Source organism: Athalia rosae, chromosome 4, assembly GCF_917208135.1.
Source record: "Athalia rosae chromosome 4, iyAthRosa1.1, whole genome shotgun sequence".
Classification (NCBI taxonomy): domain Eukaryota; kingdom Metazoa; phylum Arthropoda; class Insecta; order Hymenoptera; family Athaliidae; genus Athalia; species Athalia rosae.
The window spans coordinates 3,812,365-3,838,427 of NC_064029.1; the positions used below are offsets into that span (position 1 = coordinate 3,812,365).

The 26,063-nt window shown below is 45.4% G+C and overlaps 2 protein-coding genes across 2 annotated transcripts in view; one reads left to right on the forward strand and one right to left on the reverse strand.

Moving 5' to 3' along the window:
- Positions 1-2,306: 2,306 nt before the first annotated feature.
- LOC105688908 (proline-rich protein 2-like) lies at positions 2,307-2,732 on the reverse strand. The gene has a single exon (XM_012405551.2). The coding sequence runs from the start codon at positions 2,730-2,732 to the stop codon at positions 2,307-2,309; it is 426 nt and encodes a 141-aa protein (XP_012260974.2).
- Positions 2,733-7,382: 4,650 nt separating this feature from the next.
- The window catches only part of LOC105688909 (serine/threonine-protein kinase MARK1-like), a 163,346-nt gene continuing 144,665 nt past the window's right edge, over positions 7,383-26,063 (forward strand). Inside the window, exon 1 of the mRNA XM_048654188.1 lies at positions 7,383-8,191. Coding sequence (XP_048510145.1) covers positions 8,045-8,191 — 147 coding nt within the window. The 5' untranslated portion in view covers positions 7,383-8,044. The remainder of the gene's footprint in view (positions 8,192-26,063) is intronic.

Consider the following 26,063-nt stretch of genomic DNA (forward strand, 5'->3'; position numbering starts at 1 on the left):
GAGGAAGAATCCGGGTGAATTGGACACTCCAAAGAAATTACGCTTCTTACAGAGCGATCTGATTCACCCTGCGGCTAAATACACCCCTTTATCCCCTGTAAATATTTGCCTGTAAAATGATGTACGCAATGTCCGCTCGTTTATATACCAAAATCTAGAGCGGCGCTTCGAGAATGAATAAAAAATCCTGCGTACAAGGTTCGACCACGTATGTACATAAGTGTTCACGCGTGTAATGTTTAATATCACACGAGCGTCGGAATCTCCTGATGTTAGATTTGTACGCGTCGGAAGAGGATGGTAAAGAAGAGAAGGCGAAGAGCGAGGAGGTTCATGGGGGGGGGGGGTGGAAGCAGCAGGTCAGATTACGAGAAATCGTACGATTTTATTACTCCGACGGCAACAATCGTTTCTTTATTTGATTCCGACCTCGCTTCACATTCTATCCTCTTTCAGGGATCATTTTTCTCACAGGTATACGAGTGAGAGAACCGAATGAGAAAAGGAAAAAAAAAAAAAAACGAGAGCTCGAACGCCGCTAACTTTTCCCTCGCAAATTCTGAAATCACAAGAATTCGCCGATCGAGGAAAAAATATATGACGGGGCTTATTCATTTATTTGCCTAAAATATGCGATCAACGTACGCGTCGTCGTACGTTATCTACATGAGAGAAACTACTCCGTCGTACGAGATTCCATCGAATAAACTTTTTTCTACTCATCTCCCTATTACTCTGGAGTTAACCGTTCGTGAATTGTGCTTTTCATGAATTTTTTTTATCCGACAAAACGGTGTCGCGGTGACGCAATTTTATTACGAATAAACGAAACCGGGAATACTGAGGGAGCGGTGGTACCGAACATGTGGAGAACACGGACGCATGTTCATCGAGTAAACGACGCTCGTTTGATGTGTTATTAGTTCCGTACGGAAAGATCGCCGGTTGACGAGCGTGAGGCATAAATAGAGGGGAAAAAAAAGAAACTCTAAAATAATTGGACGAATATTATAATTATTTTAACATCAAGTATATTATAGTTTTATGATGTTCGAAACTACGCGCGACGGGGTGAACATTTGCTCAGCATTTTGTACGCAGGGTAAACCGTGCGTGTCTCCATTCTGGTATAGAGCGTCGTGTGCGCATATGACAATTGTGAAAGATGTAAGAACGAGAACAAAAAATGAAACGAACAAATTTTCAGGAATATTATTAACCTTCGTTTCGAGCAGTGCGTAAAGTCGTTGAAAATTTTTATCGTTGACATAAAAATTTAACTAGCTTTCGGCTGATGTATTTTATAATACCCACGCACGATACACGAGACGACAATAGGATTATATTCGTAAGAATTGTTCGCATTAAGTCGTGAAACGGAAGTCAGCTGAATATAAAATAATTATCAAGCTAAATCACTGCCAGGAATTTATACTGTCATTTTTATAACTGTTTATGACATTATCTATATTACCAGCCATTATGCGGGACTCTTTTTTTATTTCTTCATTTTTCCTCAAATTCTTTTATTGTTCATCGGCATCTCATTTGCAGTTGAATGAAATGAAATAACGAAAAAAAATCAACAACTCGAAATTGAGAAAATAAACGAAAAGAAAAACAGAAATAAAAAACAAACTCGAGCAACAATTTTTTTTTTGCGCGTTAAAATCGCTCGTACGTTTAGTGTCACGTATGCGATCCACTTTGACAGATTGTGAAATGAAATCGTAAAATCATCACGGAACGACGACACCGTGCAGGGAAGACGCGCGTACCATCTATACGTCGGGGGAGTTTGTAACTCTTTGTTTTTATTATTGTTAAATAAATCCAGACTGTTTTCTGCAATGACACTGTTGACCAAAGATCACTTTTATCGCATCGAACTGTCACACTCCCGCGCAATAATGAGACACACCTGATGCGCAATTAGAATAAAAGGTATCCTGCGGTACGAAAAACAAAAAGAAGAAGAAGAAGAAGAAGAAGAAAGATCAAACGAGTTGATTTCATTACTGTAACAGATCACCATTTTATTGTTCGAATAATAATCGTGCTCGTTTCGCTATCTCAGTATAATATAACAATAATGGTAACCATAGCAATCATATTCTCTACGTTTTTATCTCACCAAAAACCCGCGGCGATAATATTCCGTTGAAGAATAAACAAAACACTCGATTTAGAGATAAGCTGGAAACGTAACGATTTAAACAAAAAGAACGTGTACACACGTATACTCCTAATAGCAAACAATTAAACAGAAGTAATCAATTATGCGTCAGCGACGATGAATTTTGCTACTACCGAATCACGTGGGCCGGGGTAGAGTTCGGTGGCGGTGCAGACGGTGTACCGTAGCTGTTACCCGGTTCCGAAGGAGGTCCGTAATAAGGTCCGTAATAGGGTCCAGGCGCAAGATGAACGTGTATTTGTTGTCCGGCATTCGGCGGTGGACCTCCGTGAGTACGACGATGATGTCCCCAATCTTCGTTCCGGTCGGTGTGGTGAGGAGGCTGCGACCATCCGGGCGAGGGTGGACGTTGCGGTTGATGACGATGCGGAGGACCGGGCGGCGGTGGAGGCGGATGACGATGACGGTGACGGTGACGGTGATGGTGATGCGGCGGCACCGGTGGAGGTGGCGGAGAATGTTCGCAAAGTTGCATCGCCCTGCGCGTCACGGGTAGCGGGTCCAAAATGTTGGCGACCTCCCTCAGGAGATTCATGACGCCGGATTTCTCGATATTCCTTCCTCGTGGCGAGTAAAGTGAGCCACGATTAATCGGACTCCGCACTTTATTCGAAGCTAAATTATACTTCACGTGTCGTTTTGCGTGTCGAAAGACTGACTGCCGGTTACTAGCTGCGTAGGTATCGCTTTCAGCAGGCTATACGGATATTGCAACGATCCGAATCTTATCTCGGTCTTATCATATCGCGCGCATGATTCCGGGGACTCGTATCATTGCCGTATATACGTCAAGTATAATCGGTGGTATACGCGCAACGATGCATCATAGGAATTGTGTCGTTGCCCCGATTGCCGATTTTCGGCGATCCTCGTGGATCCTCCGGCTGAGGGTGTCGAAGGGTTTCGAATCGGGATTCGTAGCGAATCGCGATAAAAGAAGGGAAAAATAAAAAACGAAATTTCTTTCAAATTGCCTCTACACGTGCACGATTGATATCGCGTAGAGGCGGGCGCTGTGCCAAGCTGTCTGGGAAACCGTTTTATTGAGTCTTGCGAATCTCGTTGGGTTAATAAGTGGAAGGAAGAGGAAAAAAAAGAGAAAAAAAAAATCGGTGAATAAGTATATATGGATGATGATAATAATAATGAGGAAACGAGATATTCGCGGCGATGTATTATACGGATAATAATGGTGAAGAAGCGACGAAGAGTCACCGTGATAAGCGGGGAGCCGATATACATGTGCGATTTGCGATAACGGAACTGCGTTATTTTACAGCGTCGAAGAAAGAGCTCGTCGAGCAAAAGGCTGCAGCAGCGCGTCGATTGCATGAAACCGTTTTTTTTCATCTGATTTTCTTTTTTTCTACTCTCACCGTAAACACGCACAACCGCACAGACACGGCTGCGTCATTTGAATCGCATTAGCGAAATCAAACAAACAGAAATCGTGACGATAAATCAATCAATCGAGTTGTAATCTCGTCGAAACGATGAAAAATTTTCACTCGTGAGATCGATCGCCAACATCACCACGTGCGGATTCGAAACGAACGTGAATGATTTAAGCCGGTGGTGACGCACGCGTGTGCGAGCGACGTAATTTTTCAATCCGTATCAGGCGACTAGACCTAGAAAGATTTTTCAACAACGATTACACAGTTGACTATTTATAAGAAAAACTAACTCGCTGTACGGCGGAATAAATCCGTCATAAGCGAACGAATTGACGGAATACATCAGACCCGTAATGTAATCGTTTATCGCGTATCGCCAGAGTTCCATTAACAATTATAATAATTGTAATAATTATTGTCGATCTACAACAAATATCCAACGTAGGTGTATTTATCGATCGATTGAATTTTTCGCTCGACTTACAATTAGGTGGACATGAATATATACATGATCGAGGCACTAGGCGCGGGTGCACTGTAGAAACGATGACTTCATCTCCCCGGTGTTCTCATGGTCGAGAATTTTTATATCAAGAAATGATATAATATAGAGACACGTGATTCTACGACAATTTTTACACTTACCGTCGTGTTCCGATCGATTCACTTACTTTTCGTTCCATCAGCCGCAGTTCTGGTTGAAATTTCCGATTTCATTTTTGCAAAGGTAAAAACTACACCGCGTGAAAGGGTCAGTCGGGGATAGTTCGAGTGAAATTTAGAGGGTGTTGTTCAGGTTGAGCAGCCGTCGGGGAAAAAAGAACGTTGCGGATCCGACGTTGGTCCGGATGAGAAACGGCGAGGAGATTCGGAGGCGGGGCGATCAGAAATTCACGAATATATCGTGGGACGTTAATAAATTGGTATAAAAACTTTATTGTACTCGCACCCCGTTCGGTGACGTGATAATCGTGAATAGGAGCGATATTATATTTTTGACAAGTCGACGATTAGATAGAGCACGTTTTCGACACGAGGTCGACACGTTTTCCGGACAATGGTAGGTTTGTGTTTCCGAATGAAACGAGTTAAACGAGAGATTACGAGCATCGCGCGATCTCCGGTGAAGAGAAACGGAGAGAAAACGGATAATAATTTTAGTCGATGATAATATCGTTGCTGATACACGGTACGAGCGTAGAACCGTATACATATACACTCGTAATTATTCCAACGTTACAAAGCTGCCGTTGTTTTCAACTCTGAGAACTTCGCGCCTCAACTTTTGGCTCCGACTTTTCGCCCTTCGGTAACCGACTCGCGAGCGTTTCATTTGACTCTTCTCATCTTCCTCCATCGACACCGTCGTCGTCGTCGTAGTCGTCGTGGTCGTGGTCGTCGTCGTCGTCGTGGGTATGGCCGAGGGCAAAGTCTCGCCTTCTAAGAATCGTGACACTGGAAACCCTTGATTATATTCCATACGCTCCCGTGTGTCCCGCGTGCTTCACGCACACGCGTCTCGCCGTGTAAGTCCCGATCGCCCGACTGCCGCGAGTAGTTTACCTACGATATGTGTATATATTCGGGGGACACGTACATCGATCGTAAATTATTTCGATCGTAAAGAATAAATCCAGACCATTTTGACGAGCTTTTTTTCCCACCGCAGGTATGATCCGTTGTTCTTTTCATTTTCCCCGTTTTATTTCATTTTTTTTTCATATGCTGGGGCGAGACTTTATCGGACGGTGGGAAAAACTTATGTGACGTAAAAGCTTTCGAAAGATTTTTCTAAAAAGATGGAAGGGGCGGTCCGCATCGAGTGCAGGTGTAGATATGTGATTACGGTTTTTGCAGTTTCAGCGAAAAAATGTTTTATAACTCAAGATTATTAGATTTCAGAAAATAATAACATAGAGAGAGCAAGAAAGAGAGAGAGAGAGAGATAAATAGAGAGATAGATAGATAGAGAGAGAGAGAGAGAAATAAGATAATAAAAGGGATGAAATGTCGTCGTGGATGGGAACGAGGGAGTGAGAGAAAAGCTGCTGCCGGAGCGAAATGAAATGCCAACGACGCGATAACCGCAATTAATCTGCAACGTCGGAGGCAATATCAAGTGATTCACTTTGCATGTCGTGAATGTTGGAAACAAACTTCGTAGTGGATTGTATAATAAACATACATTACAGTCTGTTCGGAACAAGACGAAATTGAACGAATAATTTACAAAGGATGAGGAGATAATTTCGCGTTGCTCGAGGTAAATGAGCTAACTTTTCCTATCTCTGTTCAGGAATTTTTTTTTTTTTTGCTTTCAATTTGAATAAATTATTCATACATATTTACACGTGCAATTATACCGGTTAACGGTTACAGCCTCGTTTTAATTTTAGCAAAAAAAAAAAACAAAAATTCATACCAACTGGATACACGTACGTGAAAAATGAATTTCCCCACACCCAGCTACGAGATCAATTATGATTTCACGGGCTTCCAAATTCTCGTTCTCCGTCGAATGAGCGACTCGAAAAAAAAAACAAGGTGAAAAGTTTCAAAAAGAAAGAGGAGTAGGCCCTCGTCGATTTGGGTCGGTTGCGCGAAGCGGGCTCGTATTTCTCTCCACCCGTAGAGACGTTATTGAATAATTCCAAGATCGTGCGAAACTCCGCGAAGCTGATCTCGTTGTTGGCGCGAAAAATCCTCCGCCCCCGTTTCCCATTTCTTTCCACTTTCGCGTTGCGATACACCCCTCGAACGAACGCTATCCAGGTCATCGGGGAGAACAGCTGTTGGCTGCAAAGAATGCATCTGTGTTACGTACATACTCATATCCGTGTTTGCGTTTCTTATTTCGTTTCTCAGCGTGCAACTGCTTGGCCAAAGAGAGGAGAATAGAAAAAAAGGAGAGAGAGAGAGCGAGAGAGGCAGATGGAAAGGGAGAAGGAAGAAGAGAGAGAGAGAGTGAAAAATAACACGCGCGCGTCGTGAGTTATCTGGAGTTGTACATTAGATAGTGGCTTCCTGGTGACCTCGAGTTAGTATAGCTGTCGCCTGCCTGTCTGTCTGTCCGACGGTCTGTCATCGTGCTGCTGCTGCTGCTGCTGCTGCTGCTGCTGCTCGACCACTTTTTTTTTTTTTCCTCTCTTTCTCTCTTTCCATCTCCAAGTCAGCAGCGGATCGCCACGGACAAACGCGAGCAAAATTATTATACAGTCCAGCGCCATATACACGTAACGATGGGTACACGCCGCACCGATACCAGAAATGTAACGCACGTATCTCTCTACGTACGTACATTACAACGCGGGGGCTGCATTATTTCGCAACCATAGTCGTGCTCGATTAACACTACCGAGATGAAATTTTCAATTCACTTCGCACGCACGGGGTGCCCGTGGTGTAAACACAACGATAACTCCGTCGTCGTGTGTTCGAACATTACGTACACACGTATACGAGAACGTCGAGGCGAATTTCGACCCCTCCCAGAATCCACAGGGTTTTCCGAGACTTTTATCTTTCGTAATTGGGTTGCATAGAGAGAATTTTAAGTGATAAATAGAGCGAAACAAAAAAAGCACGAAACTCCTCTCCGCACGTTGCGTGCAGTATTAAGAGAGCTATATAGCTGGTGGGTATCGTCAACTTGACATATGCTTCGCACGTGTGTCTCATGTGCACCACGGACAGAACTGGCTAACCGAGTGGCAGCTCTTGGCCAATATTATTAATGGTTTCACAAGTAGCTAACTACTGCGAGGAGAATAGTGCAGCGAGTGAAAAAAAAAAACAAGACGGAATGGAATGAAATGAAATTGCTGAAATGTATACCTATCAGCTGCCTGGCAACTGACTACCTACGTATATATACGTATATATCGAAATAACGCCGATCTATGGGGTATTCGTGGAACGATGAAAACCGTACGATTGTTTACATCGGGGTCAGGTCGGCCATGGCGATAACCGTCGTTCGTTTGTGTTACGCAGTATCGTCGGTTTCGTTAATCCCTTCACTTGTCGCTGGTGTGTATATTTGCGATCGGAGCTATGAAACGGAATTCCATTAGTCGCCATTTGGTTTCCGAATTTCGCGACGTAATGTTGTACCTGTTTAACCAGCGTCAGATCGCGCGTCGTCATTTTCGGGATCATCCCCCTCGTAGCTCGTAGTGCGCGACGTGCAAAAACTGCAGGGACAAAAACGCGCCTCGATAACCTTTCTCCCGTTCTCGTTACGCTCGATTTTATCGATTCATTAATTATTTTTTATTCACTTTTTTTTTTTCCTACCATTATTTTTCTCATAATTTTCTCACGACCGCGTTCGGTGACACCGGTGTATCGTAACCTTGTTCGTTCACCTTTACCGTCCACCGCCGTCACCCTCCCGCTGCTGCAATTCTACAAATCTCACGAAGGGCCGGAAAAAAAGTTTTCAAACACGATGACACGCTCGCTGGACTCCGCCGTGGTTCGTACCAATGGAAAAAAATCACTCGTCAACGTGGGCAGGTATCAGATGCTGAAGGTACTTGGAAAAGGAAATTTCGCGAGAGTCGAAGAAGCCGTTCACACCCTGCTGAATGTCAAGGTACGTGTACTTCGTCGTTATAATTGGTAACCCTTGAAGAAACGTGGGGGTGAAAAAAAACCCCCGGGCGCACGCATGTATGATATGGTATCGCATTTTAAAACGCATCAATTTCACGCGGTGCGTACGTTGGTTGCGTATCCAGGCGACTCGTTACAGCTGCGACGATACACAAAACCGAGTTGATTTGACCCAGATAAATAATATATCCCGGGTAGATCTGCTTCTTCCTCTTGCTCGTTTCAACGAATATATGTATACGTATACCATATACGTACACGTGTTGTACGTCCTCGTTATTAGTCCAGCCTCTTTATAAATTTTCGAACGTCAGAACGGACCGAACGTCAACGCTCGCGTATTATAATACATTTTTACATATGGTGTGGAGCGGCACCTAATAGACGTTGTCTTGGCGTTAAGAGGAATGGGATGTAATTCGACACGTGTTTCTTGGAAGTTGGACTTATAGTTTTGTTCGTGTATATAAGTTCGGTTATACCTCGAGACCATAAATAAGCGGTATTACACATGAGAAGAGAAGAGAAGAGGAGAGAATTGAGAGGGGGATGGGAAACCTGGCTGTACGGTGCAATGAGAGAGACGAGTGCGCCGGACGATGTAAAAAGAAAGAATGATAAAAGAGAAGAGGGGGCAAGAGGAGAAAAAAAAAAAAAGTAAATAAAAATAAAAACCGTTTCCACGGTAATTATTATTGCTCCCCTAGTCGGGAACGGGACATGGACCAAAAACGCCGTACCCAGCTTCTCGTTGATGTCGTTGTAATACACCGTAATGGAACGAAACGGCACTCGTAAAATGTACGCAGACGGCAACACCGACCGCCACCGACCACCACCGACACCGATACCCCTCGACTAGACGAGAAAAGCTGCCCGACTTTTTTTCCCATTTTACGAACTCTGACGGAAAGCGGGGCCCAACGATTTCTAAAACCACTCGAATAATGGTGGTATCACAGTGTCCGGTGCAAACGATCCCGAACCCATCCGTTCCAGGTAGACCTCGGGACTTCGAGCTACTTCGGAACATAACGCATTCACAATTTTTATTACTTTTAGTAAATCGACTGTGCGGCCTTTTTCCTCTCGGTTTTCCACTTCTCGTCAATTTTTTTTGTTTTTTTCTCGCATCGTATGGATACGAGTCTTGTTGTGGAATTCAGAGGTTTTCTTCCTTTATTTTCTCAACGTTCGTTTTCGTCAACCTTTAATGTTCCTCGTAAAAAGCATCCAGACAAATCCGTTCTGACGTATCATATAATATATTCCGTTTACGGTGATCTGATTTTTTTCACGGTCGATTAGATCCCAGAACCGAATACACGTGTGACGTACACGTACGTACATACACACGTGATACAATAATAGTTTATCTCGCCATTAACCACGCGTCAATCAACCGCGGGAATTATAAAGAAAAATAATAGAAAATAAGGTAAAAACAGCTGCTACTGTTGCATGCTGGGAAACAATAATGTTTTTAATTTTATTACAACGATTACTCATGGTACAAAGAGCTCGCGGTTTACATACTATACCCGAGATCGCAGTCATCAACCGTATCCGTGTATAATGTATCACATATATATATATATATATACACGTACATATGTACACACAACGCATACCCTCGTCAAAAGTTGCGGTATCACTTCTTCGGCGGTGTACGTACAAATTATAATCGGAGATAAATAAAAATTTTTATCCAACGTGCGCTTTGTTTTATTTTTTATTTTATTTATTTTTTTTTTTCATCTCTTAATAAAATCGAGCAAAAAAGCGATTGGATAATCATGACATTTTTCATATAATATATACATTATATGTACATACATATATTCATTTTTACGCGTAACATTATATACCGAAGCGTACGAAATGATTTCCGAGCGTCATTCCCATCGCGACGTAATAAGATTTTCACGCTCTGTCGACTTTGTTTATTATTCGGTAAAGAAACTGGTGAGAGTAGAAGGGGGATAAAAAAAAGGTGGATAGAGAGGGACAGGGAGGGAGGGAGGGAAGCGGAGGTAAAAAGTTGGAAGAAGGACAGGTTGCGGTGGTGTTTAAAGGGCTGGGGACGATATTACGCGTAAACGGCAGCAATTGCTACGACACAGAGAGAGAGAGAGAGAGAGAGAGAGAGTCGTAAGATACACGGTGGTGTGGTGCCACGTAACCGTGGAGGTTTTCGAGAATATCCCACCGCCGTAAGCCCGCACTATCTGGCAAGGATGGCATAAACTCTACGGTCGCGCTGCGTCAAGAGAGTAATCGCTTCGGTCTACCAGGAATTGCGTTCCCTGCATATCGCCCCGCGAGATAGTGATATTATAATACATGTAACTGTATATACATATAGACAGACCGCAGGTTTAGTTTTATTCATGCGTGTGTAAATAATATAGATAGGACCCACGGAGAGACCATACACGCGCTCACACGCACACACACGTGTGTTGGATGTAAAACATCGGCTCGGACGTTGCGTTACATATTGCGCGTGTGTAATGAACGCGCTTCACAAACGTGTGTATTATACGTTCTTCCGACGTGTGTCCTCCTCTTGTACGTGTTCGTCGTTCGTGCACCACGTGCAGCTTAGAGGGCGATGCACGCTTGATAACGGGAGAAAAAAGAATTGGGGAAAAAGTGAAAAAGAGAAAAAACAAAGTCCTTTGGGTAACAAAAGATGAACCAAAAAAGTGAAACAAGTAGAGAGGGGTAAATTAAATCTCGAATATCCTAATGACGAACACCCCGATCGGCCGATCCATTTTTCCCAGAGGAGGACATCGAGCATTGGGCATTCGGATAATTGCAGGTTGACGAATGAAAAAAAAAAGAAAAAAGAAAAACAAAATAAGGAAAAGTAAAGGAAAAAGGTTGAAGATTGTTTCCGAGTCGGCGGGGGTGTGGGTTGGATTTCTAGCTCCTCGTGGTCGTCGTCCGTCGTCCGTTCGACGTGTACCTGAGTGATTTTGGCAGGTCCAACCGCGTGGCAGGCCCACCGTGCGGGTAACACGAAACCGTCCGCTTTTTTTTTCGACCGTGCACGTACGGTACGGGTTATTTCGAAGGCACAATCCGGTAGGTCTATTGTCGTCTCATAATCGATGCTAAATATGCCGAAGAGATTGGAGCGCGTAAAACAAGCTGAGAGATAAAAAGAGAAAGGGAGAAAATGAGGTGGAGGTGGAGGTGGACGCGGGAAGGGTTCCCCTCTCGCCTAGGGAGGGCGGGGGGGTAGGAACTCGATAGACATTTGATACCCGAGACCCGAGACTTCGGACCCGACGACCCAAAACCCAAAAGCGAAGAGCTCGGCCCAGCCAAGGTCTGATCGGGCCCGAGGAATAGAACGAGGAACGACCGACGAAATTCAGGTCTGGAACGTTTAGTCTTACGGTTTTATTTGTGGTTTACAAAAATGACAGGTCCAGCCACCGCTCCGGGCTTTTACTTCGTCTCCGCTATATACCTACCTACCTACCTACCTACCTACCTACCTACCTACCTACCTCTACACCGACCGACCCCGATCACCTCCAAATCTACGGGGATACACGGAACCCCGAGGTAGGTGGGATCGCCAGTGCTAATTAATACGCTACGGGCGAAACATATACATAAATATCTTGTTAACACGTGTACACGGAGATACGTCGAATACATGTACATAATGTAAACGTAGACCTACGACGACGCGGACGGGGACGGAGGTCTCCTCGATACGTGAATAGATAAAATTTGATACAGGTAGTTTTCTCGGTTTATTTCGCTACCGGGGAATATTCTGCTGGCGTTACGGGGCGAAATTTCGTCCGCGCGACGGCGAAGGTGAATAATCGCGGGGTCGCGGAAACGCGTGTACGACTCGAGGTGCGTGTGTCAGAGGCGGTACGCGGTAAACTATGTAGAGGATAAAGAAAAAAAAAGAGAAGGAAAAAGAATCAGGAACAAGAATTGGCGACGACGAGTCATCGGCGGAGAGGAAAAATCTCTCATTACACTTACGGGATAATAATCGGTTTTTAATTCTTATCCGCGTCGTTTGGACGGGTTCTATAAGGCGAACGCGATATACTCCTATATGGCGTCAAAGGCTGACTGACGTCGCGACGACAACCTCGAGGACTTCCTTTTGCGGTTATCAAGGTGCCAAGAAACGCACGCGCTAACGCGCCATGCGTATACCTACCTTACCTCGAGTATCGTCGATGATCGCCCCAGCAGCACATTCAAGGGAAAGAAGAATAAATAAAATGCGTAACGCTCCGATCGACGTCGTCGCCGACTCAGCTGCTAATTGATGCCGCAATTAATTAACTTTTAATTGAGAGATCACATATCGATAAAATGACTCGAACCTTGACTAGACTCCGTAACCGTACAACACGACCGCGCGTCGTTCGGAGTGAAAGAAAAAAAACAAAGATTTCCTCAACTCCGGCCTCATCTCAATTTCCTCTCTCTCTCTCTCTCTCCTTCATCTCCGATTTTCGAATTTCAGGTATTTCAATAACCGAGGGAGTCTCGTTTGACGTTCGTTCGGTCGGCTCGTAAACCACGTAAAATCCCATCGCACATGGACGATACACGAAGAAGCATTCGGATATAAATAAAATCGATGCTCGGCTCTCACGGTGGTCGCGCGCGGTCCATCGAAGAAGAACAGACGACTGGATTTTCTAAACGACTTTTGAGTATTCGGGAACACGCTTAAACGACACACGTCCCTTCGTCCGTGTAACGAAGATGATAATAACAATGGTAACAAAGTCAGCTAGCTATGGGAAATCAATAAATAAAAGGTTATTGGTTTTCTCGATCGTTCGCGGTGTGGTATTATCCGCCGCTTCGACGTTCGCCGACAAAGGGTTAAAACAGTGACAAATACAAGAGTTCTACGCACACCTAATTAAGTCGGACTGCGGTTCTCGGAAGGCGCGTAACCATACAGATTTTTATATGCGTACAACGGCGGTATATATTTCTCCCACACGAGACCAGTCGACGTACCGAACTCCTTGCGTGGCCTCTGCCTCTGTGTGCGACCGTACAAAGTTATATAGTTATAATATAATAATATACGATCATTTTTACCAAAAGTATTCCACGAACTGGACACATATCGCAACGATATAAAATGTACGCAGAGATAGGAGGCAACGGTTGATCGGTCGAACGATGAGAATAAAAGAAAATGGTGAAAAAAAAAACTAATTGAACAAATAGAACAAAAAAAGAGGTGTGCACTCGATCCTCTTTCGCTTTTATCCGTCTTTATATCGCGCATGAACACATAGATGTGTGCGCTCGTGTAATTTATAATTTGCTAAATAGTTTTTGTTACGCCTTTATTATATACGGTTCGTACGCTTCGCTTATTGCCGAGATAATTTATTGATATAAATACACGATGTTTATATTATAGCCAACGTCTTGCACCGACGGTCAGCTGCTTGTAAATTGTAAATTGTAAATTGAACCGAACCCGAGACTTTAATAACGGGTATCGATGCACCGATATTATATTCCTACGTACGTATACGTCGGGGTGGGGTGAAAAAAACATTTTTTTTTTCTTTTATTCTCTCAGCTCGACAATTTTTAGATGTTTTCTATGATTTTTGACCAAAACAAAATTCGATTTTCGAGCAAAAAAAAAATCATTGTTTTAATTGGATTTAATATGCTTTTTTTACGTATTTTGATCTCAGGAATCCGAATCTGAAAGAAAAATTGATCTATCTCTAAAATTGACCGAGTTATCGCCAATTTTCAGCTTTTTGGGGTCAAAAATAAAAAATTAATTTTTTAGTCTATCTTGATGTAATTTGAGCTCAGGAATCTGAATCCGGGAGAAAAATTGATCTATCTTGAAAAATGACCGAGTTATCGCCGAATTATCGCATTTTTTGGCATAAATTCGAGGATATCTCGAAGGGAAAAAATCGTAACTCAATTTGGACAACGGATTCGTGTTCCGGGGGTCAAAATACATAAGAAAAGTGCCATACGATCAATTTTAAAAAATAAAAATTTTTGGCCAAAATTTGAGATTTTTCCAAGGGGTACCCCTTACGATTTTTTCAAATTTTGGCCAAAAATTTTTATTTTTCAAAATTGATCGTATAGCACTTTTCTTATGTATTTTGACCTCAGGAATACGAATCCGAAAGCCAAATTGAGCTACGATTTTTTCCCTTCGAGATATCCTCAAATTTGTACCAAAAAATACCTAAAAATGGGGATAACTCGTTCATTTTTGCAGATAGATCGATTTTTCTTCCGGATTCAGATTCCTGAGCTCAAATTACATTAATATAGACTAAAAAATCAATTTTTTATTTTTGACCCGAAAAAGCTGAAAATTGGCGATAACTCGGTCAATTTTAGAGATAGATCAATTTTTCTTTCGGATTCGGATTCCTGAGGTCAAAATACGTCAGAAAAGTGTAATACAATCAATTTTTAAACCACTTTACTTTGGGCCTAAAAATCGATTTTTTTTTTTGCTTCTCAAGGGTAATCTCACGTATAATCAGCTCAGGAATCCAAATCTGAAAGCCAAAATCATCTACTCGTGCAATCGATCGAGTAATCATCGGGTGGAAAAAATTTTTCACTTGATATTTTGAGGTAGCCCACTCGTTTTTCAAATAAATAATTAATCAAGTGGGGTACTTTCAGCAATAAAATTTTCCTTCAACCCACCCTAGTATACGTACTTTTTATCAAAAACATACAGGGTGGTCGTCATCATTCGAATTCGAAGCGAGACGCCGATTCTTCAATCGTAACTCTGCATCTTTATCAAGGATATGTTTCAATCGCGACACTGGACCGCAAAGCGACGGAATAGAAAATTCAAAAAATTCGGTACCAATTTTTTTCAATTCTCTTTCATGGATTGAATGTCGATGTAACTCGAAGGAATCGTCGAGGACCACCTAGTCGCGGTGCGTGTGAGAAACTTGTGTGTAAATATGTATTCGAATATATACGATTCGACGTACGATATACGTATACGGAGGTGTAGGTACGTAAGAGTTGATTATTATATCGGCGAGCGTCGGGACTTTGAGGAGTTATGAAGGTGGTCCAGAAATGATCCGTTCGAAAATAGTAATTAGATATTTTAGAGGCTGTCAGAGAAACTGATCGAGGCAAAAATTTTTATACAGGTATTAACAGCCGTTTAACTCTCGTACCGTAGCGCGGACGTATTAACCGTCCGAGATTAGCTCGGCATTTTAACTGGTCAATTTGCAAGTTTAAACGCCCGATCCCTCGTCAGAGTTCTATACCTATACGGAGTGACGTAGATTCGCGTGTGTATGCAGATGTCCTTTTTTTTTTTTTCTTTTTTTTTTGTTCACCATTATCTAGTCAAAAGTAGCCGAGGACGTAAAAACGATGCAGCGGCGATCGTTCGCGAAATCGTTATAATTGGTATTTCAATGATTTATGCGTCGTTGTAATTCCGGCGAGCTATTATCGCTTTGTTTAACTTTAGAGCTAATTACGGATTCGTTCGTCAAACCTTGCGCGGATCTCGGTCGCGGTGTCTCGATATACCTACGGCGCTTGGGGAATGGGATAAGTTCGCTAGCCACGCTGGAAGATGTTTTTGCACGATTAGCATGCGAATTAGTATACCATAGACGCGGGGCGGCGCGGTTTTCGCACGCGTTCCAAGTTCGCCGCTCGAGTTGCAATAATTGAAATGGTAATACAGACTAAATATCCCGAAGGTTGGTTACGCCCCTGGCCCTCCACAGATATCCCGTTATTAAATATACAGAGACCCTAAAATTTGGGGCATATAATAGCAACCGATGGCGGTTGTTGAATCATCCGCGCGAGATTTCAGATTATATAAATCTAATTTATTCCCCCTGCCGCTCGGCGCGATCGAGGGCCGGGGGGCGGGGGGGCGCCTTTCCCGTCAATTTCGCTATACGTCCCGTCATTGTACTCCTCCTCCTCCGAACGTCGGCGTCTGCATTTCCTGCGGGATCAAGTTGGGAAATTCAGCCGAGTTTCGCACAACGGTGCCGAGGCGGCGGGTACTGGCGCGAACAATACAGAGGAGTCGAATAACGCGCGATCGGCAGCGCTGCGCCGTTCAGATATCGCTAAGGCAAAGTGAGAAAACACGCGTCCCCCGGATTACCGCAAAAACGGTGAGCGGAGCTCTAGGCTGCCGGGCAGCCAGCACGCATCCGTCCCGTACCGTCCGTCCGTCCGTCCGTCCGTTGGTACGATACTGCAAATCATCGGTTACGACAAGAAACTTAAAGTCTTGAATCTATATGTATAATTATAGATATCTGCCCTGGTATTAAGGATACTCAACGGGTCTTGGGTTGTTTCGATTTTCTATGGATCGGTAATGGTTAACCCGACGGTTTACCGTAATTATATAGATTAAGAAATAGTAAAATCTCCTCTGTCCACAAAAACAACGACCGATTCGTCGGGGATTTTATTGCACCGCCCGGCGGTATTCTTATCGACGATAATTCCGATCGGCTACTCTGTGCACTTCCCGTTCGAAGTGCACCGTAAAACTATCTACGTCGCGGTCTCGTCTGTTGCGATTCCGGATTTTTTCTACCCCCCTCGCGTTCGGACGTCACGCGTGCACGTTTCACCGCGAGAAAGTGCGACGAATTCGACAAGGCCGATGAAGAGGATTGCGCCGGCTATTTTTCGTCACCGATTCCCTCCCGTTCAACGTCGATCCGCGTCGGAAAACTACGTTTTAAAACGAAATTTCCACGGTCGAGAGATCGACCTCGCGATCGTCGAGAAAGGTGAGGCTTGTACACGTCTCCCTGGAACGTCGGAATCCTTTAAAATCGAATCGAAGGTCCCTTCGCATTATTCAAATACTTCGAACGACCGCGGCGCGTATGATCCCTACCCGCGATTTCGACTCGCCAAATGTCAGATGAGTAAAAAAATCTTCCGCACTACGGGGCGGAGGGAATTTTACCCAAGGAATTTCGGGTTGTAGCCGTAATACCTATACATATACACATAATACGTAACGCTATCCCGAATGCGCAGCACGTTCCTTTTTCACAGGATTCAACAGACACGGCTGCGTAGACTACGATAAGGCATTGAAACAACCGCTAAATTCACCCCCCCCCCCCCCCCCCTTTCCTCCCTCCGTTCCTATCTCTTCGGCGTCCCATATGCCCTCGTAGTCCCTGTATCGCTGCGCTACCTTCGTTTCCCTCCGAAAAAAATTCACGCCGCGGAGTCGAAGAGCGAGCGATCTTTTACAACCGTTGTATCTCGGATTCGCTGCATAAAGTGCGAGCCGATTCCTCGTTTCATCGCGCGATCATTTTTTATTATTATTTCAACCCCTTCAATGCGGGCGAAGTGGATACCCGAGTGTATGATCGATGCGCGGACAAAACGGCGTGTGAATTTTTCTAGTATCTCGCGTTATTTAAAAGACCAAAAGCAGATATGGAAAGGAAAAAAAAGAGAAACGGATGGGATAAAAGGATTGGTTCCGCGGAACCGAGGCAATCGAGGTCTCTCGATGCCGCTCGGGTTCTTCTTATTCCCCGTGCGGTTCCCGAAGGACGCGGGGTCCCGCTGTCGCTCCGTGTTGATATTGGAAAAAATGGTGTATTACATTTCGGAACAATCGAATGGTTTTTTTTTTTTTTTTTTTTTTTTTCATTCACCCTTTTCATCCGCGATATATACCGTTACGGAGAACACGTACACGTGTAACCCGCACACTTCGGGCGTAAACTCGAAACTCAATTGCGTCCGGAATGGAATTAAAACGCCACGAATCGCAGGGGGTAGTTTTCCGATCGTTATAAATCAGTCATTGAAAGTTTCGGGTACTTATTCAAGTTGCATTTGTATACATATAGTGTATAGTAGTTGTAACAAGGGCGGAGCGATTGTATTGGGAACGGGGTGGTCGGGGGGTTGGAGAGGTAGCGTAGCGTTAAAAGGGGTTTTCAAAAGCGATATCCAGGCGACTGGTTCTTAAACGTTTAACTTGGTAGGTAGGAAGGTAGGTACGTAGGAATAACCGACGAACCGTGTATAAAGATTTAAACCTCGTTCAAGATTATAACTTTCCAGTAGGGGCGCCACGAATCTCTTTCGGCGTTAATTCTTCGGCGAAATGTAGATTTAGCGTTATGGCCTTTTTCGCCGCTGCACTCCGCGCCCTCCCCCCCTCCCCCTCCCCCCTCCCCCTTCCTTCCCTTTCCCTTCGTACCTCCTGTACTCCGAGAAATAACTTTTTAGATCCCCCCCTCCCCCACCCCCCCTCCAAGTTTCTGGCAGCTGAACTAAAGCGACCGAGGACCCCTTGCCACCCCCAAAAAATTTTACAAACTTCGCCCTCCCCCTCGCTTTTAATGAGCGAAATACACGTATATATATCTATGTAGCTTCTTTCTTTCTCTTTCTCTGTGTTACATCGCGCGCGGTATTACTACACGCTATTGCGCATTCCAACCCTTAACAGGGACCGAAATTAGAGACGATCCCTAAGAAAATCCCGGTAGGCTTTTTGGACCGGCACTCTCGCCCGTCTTCCAAGGGAGGACGGCGGAGAGCGCGTAAGCAAAAGATTAGCCTGACACATGGGAACCGAGATTGTGTAAACGCGCGACCGTTTCCCGCGCGAAACTCCTCGTCGTCGTCGTCCTCCCGGTGACTCCCGTTACCGCTAAACTTCCTCCCCCTCCCCACCTCCCCCCACGTCTGAAAATACCGACGCCAGCAACCCCCATGCGCGTAATAATACTCGGGCCATAAGTCTGCCCTCATGTGTGACCCACCCTTGATAGGAGGGGTCGAAGTGGCCCTACGGCATTTTCGGTTATCGTTCGACCTGCACCCCGCGCTCGATGCAGCGTCGGTGGATAACTATCGGTGTATTTCTATACGTACGTATATAGGTGGGTTCTTTTTTTTTTTTTCTCTACCCTATTTCTCGCGGGCGTGGGGTAAGCCGACGTTATACCTGCGCACCGATCTACCCTTATTGCACCCCCGTCTCACGTGAAACGTTTACCATAAATAATAAAATTTATTGACTTTTGCGGTCGTGACTTGATTTCCAGTTATTTCAACCCCTCCGCTCGTTGGCTCGGTTTTTTGCGGGGTTCGAGGCTTTTATTTCAAAAATTTATAATTGCTCGAAGTTCGCTCGGATATTTTCGAGCACCCCGTGTGCAGAGTAAGTACCTCGAGTACAGCGCGGTAGGCTCGAATGAAATTTTCGAGCTTTTAACTCCTTCGGGGTTATTAATTTCGGGCTTACTGCGATGATCGGATTATTAGCTCCTCGAGACAATGGACCGTCGGCTCTAAATCTCCCGAGAGAATTATATTAGCCGGCGAAGTTTCCCCGATGATATTTTGTAACTATAGATCGGAAGATTAGAGGGATAAATCTTCGCTTTATCATGTTAACACAATCGCCGTACCGAAATAGATGTTTTCGGGTGAACTTGTATCGCGTATTTTCCGAGCTTCTCTCGGATGCGAAGAAAATCGAAGGTGACGCGAAATCCGAGGACAATTGCGATCCGCGATCGTTGCTACGGCCGATTGACCGCGTCGAAGGGATGAACGGATAGAGAGAAATCGAGAGAGTTGTAAGGGAAAATAAAAAGTAGGAAGAATAGTAGGAGAGCGAAGGGGGCGGGGTGGTGGTTGGTTGGTCGGTTGGTTTGAGAAACGGTGAGTAGATTGCCCGGGGGCCAAGATTGTCCAAGATTGGGCGGGATTGTCGAGTGTTGTTTGTCAAGGCGACGGGGCCGATGACTGCGCGTCGCCATATTTCCCTGGGTGGTATTTTTACGAAACCCGGGTATTTTACGCGCCAGTCTCCTCTTTCATTTCGTATAAATTTTATTTTGTCACGGGGTTCCTCGTGTACGCGATCCTACGGGAGAAACATGCGGGGTGGGTATACGAGCACGTAAGTGTACGTACGTACACGTCATGTATACATACGTTTATACATACGTATACGTATCCCGCGTAATACCTGTACCTTTATGTATATTTATACAAATATATACGGAGTAGCTACCGCCGTTACGCGGGAAGAAATGAAGGAAAAAAAAAAAGAAAAAGAAATCGAATGAAAAAAGAGAAAAAAGTAACGGAATTCCCTTTACAAAATCCTTGTACAAACAACAATCGGTGATTCCGTATGAGGAGAAACAAAAAAAAAAAACAAAAAAAAAATAATGAAATAAAATAAAATTTTTGTCTGTGGGATGATAACATTTGAAAGTATAAATTTTTCATCCATACAGACGCGTACGCACACGCTTCGACTGATACGTTTTAGGCCCGAGGCGTGTGTACAGACGTTGTAAATTTTGATACCGACGAATATATAATAATCGCCTAAAGGTGTAATTCAGTCTCACTCTCTTCGGGGTGCTCGTGGCGCCCGGTCTCATGCACCCTTGTTGCAAAGTCGCTTTTTAATCACGGTGTAAAACGTCACCCTAAAACTCGCCTTTTGAAGGACGAGGAGGAGACGGGAGTATCCCCACCGGTACACATCGCACCCTCTGTTTCGGCGTTGAGTAGAAGAAAAAAAAATATATACGATACAAAAAAAAAGAATAAAATAAACGAGAGACGGAATCATCCCACATCTACGAGATAGTTTTTTTCCCTTCGGGATCGATGCAGCTGGCGTCACGACGCCGTGGCGCTACCCACGATCGGTATAACGTTATCGCCGCCGCTCGGAGCAGATGAATTACGAGATAATTATAACGCCGGCCGTAACGCGAGGCTTAAAAATACATCGATCGCGATCGACGCGATGATGAGATCTGAAAAAGCTGCACCGACATCCGCGACGAGACGCGGATGATCGTGGAAGGTGAAAAGAAAGAAAAAAATGGTGAAACCGCATCGCCGAAACGAGAGTGTACGTATTCCCGGAGAAATGCATCAGAAACAAGACGGCGATGCTCCTAACAATCGAAGCCGAAAGTTCGAAAACGTTTCTTAGGCAGACCCGAGTCCGTGTATTATCGTCGGTGATCGCTCAAGCATAAGTAGGAGAGCGGGCGATCCCGAAGCACTGTTACGGGCCCGACCTCCCGCTAGAATTACTTTGAAATCTCCGGGTGCTCCGTCATCTATGCAGATCTAGATAATCTTCACGCCGCCTCCTTCTCTGGCGTTCGGGCGTTCGAGCGCGGTGTAGCCGCGGAGGAGTAGTAGTACGTCCTATGGAACGAGATGAAGTAAAGGCGAACAGAATTAGGCGGTTAAAAGGAAAAAAGGAGGGTAAAGGGGAATATGTACGGGCGACCTGACCCCGACCCGACAGAAAACCACCGGAGCAAATCTCCGCTACGCAAACAGCCGGAGTTTGACTGACCGTCAAACCGAGCGAGCCAAGTCCGACTGACCGGAGCACGAGCGGGGAGAGCAGCCAGTCAGCCGTCGGCGATGTTTTGGACCCCCGATGCAATCGATACGATCGCCGCATTATGCGGTATTATTATAATCCGAGATCCGGTGCGCCGCTTCCACCGTTCGCAATTAACGTCCAAACGCCATTTCGTACGATTCGATAGCGGGGAGGTCCGCGCGGGAGGATGCGGAGCTGAATAATTCCTCCCGTAGTCCAGAAGTGATTCAGGGATGTTTGACGTCCCCGTACGTATACCTGGACGCGTTTCTTCTCCATCCTCGGCTATATATAGCTGCGCAAGAACTAAACGTACGGTTCGCGTCTTTTTGTGTTGTTTTTTTTTTTTTTCATTCCTGTTGCTTCTTTTTTACGACAAAACGAGGACGGTCCGTGGCCAGTAGATTGCATCAAATTGTATCCCGTGCATCGAGCAAGGGGGACCAGTTTACATCTCTTAAAGATGTCAATTACGTCGAGATACATATACACGTGCAAGTTCGCCTTTTACAAACACACACACAGACAGGCGCAACGCGTGGCGACGTGCAGGTGATTCTCCGCACACATCAGCGATATTTTTCCTCGTATCTTCTTCCCTCTATCTCCTCGGTATAGCTCTTCCTCTCCGCGATACCGTATCCAGTGACACGCTTAAATCCTCTAGGTACTCTCGGCGGCATCGCGAACCGCTCACGGATCAGCCGTATACGTGGTGTATACCTGTGCCTTCGGGTAGCGGTGGGGTTCGTACGGGTGAGCGGCAGAAATTTAAACGCAGCAGAATATACTCGCTGGGTTTCAGAGGCCGGTTGATCACGAATAATAATTTACAATTAGCGCTGGCCATTTCTGGGGTCCCCGCGATCGTTCGCCGACCAATCGGAGAACCGTGGGTGTCAGCCTGCGGAGAGTGTACGAGGTTTAGAGAGAGCCCGCCGACACTCCGAGCAACGGCTTCGGGTTCGACTCTACGCGCTATCGCGCGATGATGTGGTGGTGAGCCCACGGAGCTGAAACTCGTTTTGTGTTTTCCACGCGAGGCAGACCTCCTCCTCCTCCTCCTCTTCATTCCTCTTACTCCTCCGTCCGCCGGCCCTGCTGCGTCCTACGCGGCTCACACCGCCATCGTCGAAATCGTTTGGAAATACGTTTAGCGATATTATGAATACGTGTAATACGGTAACGGAGTAAGCGTAACCTTCGATTCGCATTTTTCATCGTCTGCGTTCCACAGAGCACGCACGGAGCTACGGCGGAAAAATTAACGCTCGGAATGAAATTCGACCGGGCGAGAGGGGGTCATCGGCGATCAAAAATTCCCCAAATTTGGGAAGGGATTTTGATGACGTTACGCGAGCGCATATAGGTGTGTACCAGCGGTAAAAATTCGGGGGTGGAAATGAATAAAGTATAAAATTCGTGTGTCGAAGGGAGGGGGTGGGGAGAAAAAGGAGGTTTAGCGACCCGTCCGGAAGCTATACATCCGAGGGGCTCGAACGTATGAAGATTTTTCTTACGTGCAAGAGGGTTTTTCCAAGACGTCCCGTGAAAAGTATTCTTATATACCCTATTCTACTTCGGCGGATTCTAAACCACCGTCCGGAGGGTAATCCTCCAAATCAATAACGACTTACGTAGGTACTTATCGTTCCGACCCCCCAACCCTCGTTATATAGTACTAGCTGGTATTCGCCAAATACTCGCGAGTGTCTCCGTCAGTGGCGGCTCGATAACGACGGCTCGAGCCACGCGCACTCGACGCCCGAAGTTTCCACATTTTGAATAATTAAGACGCCCGATATCGTGAATCTTTTTGCGGAATTTTGTCGTTTCGTCGCGGATCAGGCACGCCGCGCGGAGTACAACTCTCCTCCCCGCAAACTACCGTTCGCTCATGCGTTCGCCGCCATAGGTGATCACGAGATATCCGTCAAAGTTTCTGTCAAGGGGTTGTGTTTAACGGGGAACGATCCCTACACGGCGCGGAATCACCCTAAAACTATTTGCGCACCCTATACGCAGTTAAACTCGACCGTATACTCGGGCATGCGTGTGGAGTACATAGGTATATGCCTATGTAACGTGCACGAAATCCATTCGACGTTTGCAGTTCCGCTCGTACGAAACTTTTCAAATACTATAACCATCCGCGTGGCACTGGAATGTAGTAGAAGCGTGTGGATATTGAAGGTGCGTCGATGTGTCGAAAGAGAAAAAAAAAATGAATGATTTTCGACGAGGAAATTTCGATGACTGCGAATGGATCGTTGCCACATCGGAGCGAGGGTGTGTTCGGAAAGCGGGAATCGCGGTAGAAACGCGCTAATCTTTTGCCCGGATAACCCGAAGCGCTTCTGGAACTTCGGAGTACGAAGTCTCGGAGAAAACTTCTAATTAGTACAGCGGTTTCCTCGTTCTTGAAATTTAGGGAAAACGGTTCGTTTCTCGCTTTTCCCCCTCTTACGGAGCGTCGGCGGAACGGTTCGCCGGTATTATACGTTTACACGTACCGCGGCTCACACCCGAAAGCGAAAAAAGCAACGAATAATTACTTTCGACCCCCCTTCCCCCCACCCGAGAGTGACGCGCCGACGAGCCGAAATTCTCTACTCGCGATTATCGAGGCCTCGGTACACCTACCCACTCGAAATTCGCACATACCCCGTGTATATATATACACACACGCTTGTATTTATACTATATACCGACGTATAATAATCGCAATGAACCCTTCCGACGGCAAATAGCTCAGGTACTCATCATCATCGTGAGGAGGTATTGATATTTGAATCGTTTGGTAGATATTAGTGTAACGACCCTAGCGCAAACGTAATATTGCGGCCGAGAGCCCCATCGGGTATTTAACCGGGAGATAGACAGACGTATACCCAACGGACCACCCCTAGGAGCCTCGCGTACTGCACCCCAATCCCAATATCGTTCATATATCATCCGCAGGCTCCCCGTACCGGGTGGCCTCACCGAAATTCTTTTTCAAATCCCCTACAGAAATCGGCGCCCGATACAATTTCAATCGCTTCGCATCGATTCCCCGCAACGGCGAGGATCTTCCTCATTTTCCGGCTAACGGTATCGATCGACGGACGAACGTCGCGAACGGGTTTCGGAATTTTCCTTTTCAATTCGAACCACCCGGTCGATGACGCGCCGCTCCGACGTCGACGAAACGGTCGGCAACGCCAAGGGCAGCTATCTTCGACCGGACACTGACCACTGCTCCTACCACCACCCCGCCTCTATCCAGAGCCACCCCTCGATCCTCCGCGAACCCTAACTTCGATCCTCTCCCCGAACTAAGGGGTTTCCGAATCCGCAGCTTCGGGCGGAGCAACAGCAGCCGGGGCTCTCTAACTTCGGATAGATTCGCAGAAATCTCTGCGGGTAGCCCTCTCGATATTCTGGATTTCGTCGCGCGGATACATAGAGGTATATACGTAGTTTACGGACAATTAGTTCCGGTGCGGTGTTGACCGAGCTGTAACTTCACCCGTGATTTCGAACCCGAAGATCGTTGATATCCGGAGTACGTCGAGTCGACTTTTACGATTCGAGGGAAATCGGAGGGAAAAGAGTCGCGTGTATATGAGGGAGGAGGAGGAGATGCGAGATGAGAAAATAGAGTAGAAAGAGGAAATTTTCCTCAAAATTGTCGAGGAGTAACGAGCCGTGAGGAAGAATAGGGCGGAATGAATTTAAGTCTCGTCAAAAACGCGTAGGTACCGTGTAATAAAAATGTTCTCCTCGGATCGTGCGGCGAGCTCGAATATGAAGCGTTCCCGTTGAAAGCGATGGCCGTGAAAGATAGTTGCGTAAATAGGCACGTTTTACAGGTCGTAATTACGGCTGTATGAACTTTTGCTCGAACAACAAACTGACAATTAGTTTTGTAATAACTTCGGTATCGCGGTGGCCACGGGAGTAAGAATAACAAGAAGAAGAGCGCGGGGTTGTGGGGGGGCGGGGGTCGGAACGACGTCTGTTTATTCAAATTCTTCGGAGAACTAGCCCAGCGCGAGGAATTTGCGATCTGCACAATTTCCCTGTCTCGAAAATCCCTAAAATTTCACTTTGAGCTCCCTAATTATTCTAAGGGTTTCTCCTTTCTCGTGCGCAGCGTTTCACCGTAACCGACTCGACGTTGTATTATCGCGCTTATTCCGAGGGGGTGCGGAAACGAGAAGAGGAGAAAAAAAAAAATAAAAAAATAAAAATAAAAATAAAAAAACGTAAAGAAACTTTATGACATCCCGGGAAGTCCGCGGTGTAGCGAGAAAATTTATTATACATTCAAATTGTTTCTGGTGCTCGAGAAAACAAAAGTAAAGTCAGAATCGATGTTACGCGAGGCGGGTACACTAAATACCTACCC

Excerpts from the sequence above, each read along its gene's own strand:
- LOC105688908 (XM_012405551.2), bottom strand. The coding sequence starts at position 2,732 with ATGAATCTCCTGAGGGAGGTCGCCAACATTTTGGACCCGCTACCCGTG.